General features: G+C 53.4%; 1 protein-coding gene across 1 annotated transcript; it reads left to right on the forward strand.

Moving 5' to 3' along the window:
• Window positions 1-1,022: 1,022 nt before the first annotated feature.
• EsH8_V_001059 (uncharacterized protein) lies at window positions 1,023-2,370 on the forward strand (the record flags this gene model as incomplete). The annotated part of the gene is made up of 4 exons (XM_083273575.1): window positions 1,023-1,209; window positions 1,280-1,344; window positions 1,431-1,807; window positions 1,923-2,370. 4 exons carry the CDS (start codon window positions 1,023-1,025, stop codon window positions 2,368-2,370), a joined length of 1,077 nt encoding a protein of 358 aa, XP_083126290.1.
• Window positions 2,371-3,170: the final 800 nt, after the last annotated feature.

Here is a 3,170-nt window from a genome sequence, read left to right on the forward strand (position 1 = left end):
TCATATAGTTCAATTAGTTACAAGCCCTCAGAATCTGTGGCGGTGGCTTGCGCGTCTTTGACGGGATGCGACGTGAATTGCTGCGTGGCAGGTCCCGGCGGGAACTGGCGTCCCTCGTTGGCGCAAAAGCATCGAGACGACTCTGTTGACTTACAGAGTGGGTCGGCTCTCAGGCTGCCAAGACCCCATGTAGGCAAGGTGGTTGTCGATCGTAAAAATAGAATATCGCTTCTGTTAAGGTTAATTAAGCCTTGAAGCCCTAGCGCCCGGTGGCCTAACGGACGTCGTGTTTTGCTGGAACTTGGCCATGGTGTCCTTTGCGAGTTCCACAAGACGCGGCCTGCTGCAACAGCAAAGCCGTACAAATTCACCTGGTATCCCCGAAGCAGGTTGACATGCCCAGTCGTCGCTGTTGTAACTTTCATCTAACACCTCGGCCGTTTCTATCGCGAGTTCCTGCTCACGGACCAAATCCTTGAAGGTTGTATTAAAACCCATAATCCTTAACCCATAACCCACATCCCCCTGCCCTACTCTACAACTTGAGGCAGTCAGTTACAATCAGCGAGGGCTCGACAAGGGGAGAAGATGGAAAGAGTGCACATCACTCGGAGAGCCGAGCGAATAGAATCTGCCGGACTCGGGTTGTGGATGTGCGGGCTGACGGATTGTGGGTTAACCGGGCTCGAGGGCATTCTCATTCGAGTCAGCATCGCCAGGCGTCCACTTAATAGCCCGGGGGAAGCGAGATCAGGGGCAAGACAACGCCCCAGTGCGAGTCATTGCCCCTTCGAGAAGACCGGACCCATTGCACGCGCGATTGCCCTCGTGTGAAACTTGATGTGACCGTATCCCTGTCGGGACTGCAAGGCGCATGTTGACTTTAACATTGGCTCCTCCCGCACTCCGTGCCCCGGAGGATTTTCTTCCCTCCTTTCCCACCCTGACGCTCCGCCATGTCAGAGGTGAGCCATGAGGCGAGCTTCGAGACAAACATACAACGACGATACACCTACACCGCAATGGCCATAGTCCCCGAGGCCAAGGCGTATCTGATTGCCAATTCAGTGGTGGCCTTGATCACCGTGGTGGTGGTTGCGCTGCGAGTCGTCTCCCGGATTTTGGCGGGATCCAAACTGGGATGGGATGACTACTTTACTCTGCTGGCCGTCCCTCAGGGAATTGCGTTGTTGGTGATACAAGGTCTCTGTAAGTATTGGCGCCGGCACCGCGCGCGGCTCGGAAACGAGTTGGGGACTGTGTGCTAAACTCATGACAGGGACAGCAGCGGGGCTTGGATACCAATTATCCGAGGTGACGGACAACTGGGCCTATTTGGATTCTGTGAGTCCATATCCAACTACGCAGACGGGTTGGAACCCGAGGGGCGTGCGTGATTTCTCTTTGCTAACGACGGAGTCGATTCGCAGCTGTTCCTCCCCTCGGACACAATTTTCGGCTTCGTCAGCCTGACGACGAAGCTCAGCGTCCTCTTCTTCTACCTCCGCGTGTTCACCAGCCGCCCCATGCGCATCGCGACCAGGTTGACGTTTGCGATTGTCATCCTCTGGGGCATCGGGAATATCCTGCAGACGCTGCTGGTCTGCCACATCAAGGACGGGAAATGGCACGCCACGAACCCGGACATCTGCCGCGAGCACGAAGCGAGCATCCTCTCCACCGGGTTATTCAACTGCATCACCAACACCCTCATCATGCTGGTGCCGTTGTACACGATTTGGAGCCTGAAGAAGGTCAGCGTGTCGACACGCTGGGGCCTTAGCGGCGTCTTTTTGTTGAATCTGATGTAGGTGGCCCCCCTGAATTCTCAGCCGTGGCCTTGCTCCCTCTTCCGACGTCTTCCTGCCGAATATTGGACTAACTCTCCTCACTCGCAGCGCAATTATTGCATCCATAGTCAGGCTTTCCATCATGATGAACGTCTACAGTCTGACGCAGGTCGTGAACAACATGCCCATCACGACTTTCCTGACGGTCCTCGAGACGCAGTTGACCATCCTATGCAACAGCCTGCCCATGCTCCTGCCACTGTGGGCCTTTTGGAAGCACCGCCGGTTCGAGACGGACGAGTACGTGTCGCGGCTCGGGGGCAACAGCCAGTCGTGCAAGCACGAGCACCTGGTGTCGGACCTCACCAACGGCATACCGCTCGAGACCATGTATGGCAAGAACCATGTGCAATTCACTACCACGGTCATCGGCCGGGGTGACTCGCGGAGGGGGTCGGGGACGAACGACGAGGACGAGGACGACGTTTCGGAGAGCGAGTCGACGCGGAGGCTTCCGAGGAATGCGCAGGCCATTACGATTGAGACGAAATGGTCGATAGCGGAGGAGACGACGAAATAGCTTCTGATGATGACGGTGGTGGTTCTTTTGTACGAGGTGAAGGTTGGGCGTAAGCCGATTATGCCGCTCTTATATATACCAAGCTGCTCCCGCAGTTTTTATTCACTTTTCTCTTCAAGAATCTCATTCATGCCATTTGGCTCATTCCGGGTTCTCATTATGATATCAGTCTTGTACATTATACTATTACGAACTACGCGTCTGCCTTCGGCGTGCTACTGGGCCAATGGGAACTCTAACTATCATGTGAATTGTTTGGTAAAACGCTGCCATTTACAACTCAACTGAAGCCACGCCTGCTCATAAGGAAACCATGAAGCGATCTTCCGGACAACAAAGCATGCAGGTATGTATGGGTTACCATTGCATTGGCTATGGAGATATTGATATTCTCTTCAATGTATGACCAAAGATATAGGCAAGGATGAGAAATAAAAAGGTAGGGAATGGGGAAATTAAGCCCCGAAAGTGGAAGAATCACTGAGCCCTGTGAGATGGACTAAACCCGATCGAGACCCTACGAAACTCCCTCAAGTCCGCATTTTCTGTTGGGGCAGACGGCTCGAAGCGACCAGATTTTCCACCACCATCACCATGACTACCAGTATCACCAGAGTGACTGCTTTGGTGCTTGGTCACCAACATTATCCATTCCCCCTACCCATATTCGTGCTGTTACAAAATTCAAATAAACACAAAATTGCATAAGCAAGCCAAGCCAGTTGAATAATCGGCAAAATCCACCTGCCTCTGAATGATGATGCAGTGAACGAAGCAACCAAGTTCACGGAGCAAATTGC

Source organism: Colletotrichum jinshuiense, chromosome 5 (genome assembly GCF_051148585.1).
Source record: "Colletotrichum jinshuiense chromosome 5, complete sequence".
Lineage (NCBI taxonomy): Eukaryota > Fungi > Ascomycota > Sordariomycetes > Glomerellales > Glomerellaceae > Colletotrichum > Colletotrichum jinshuiense.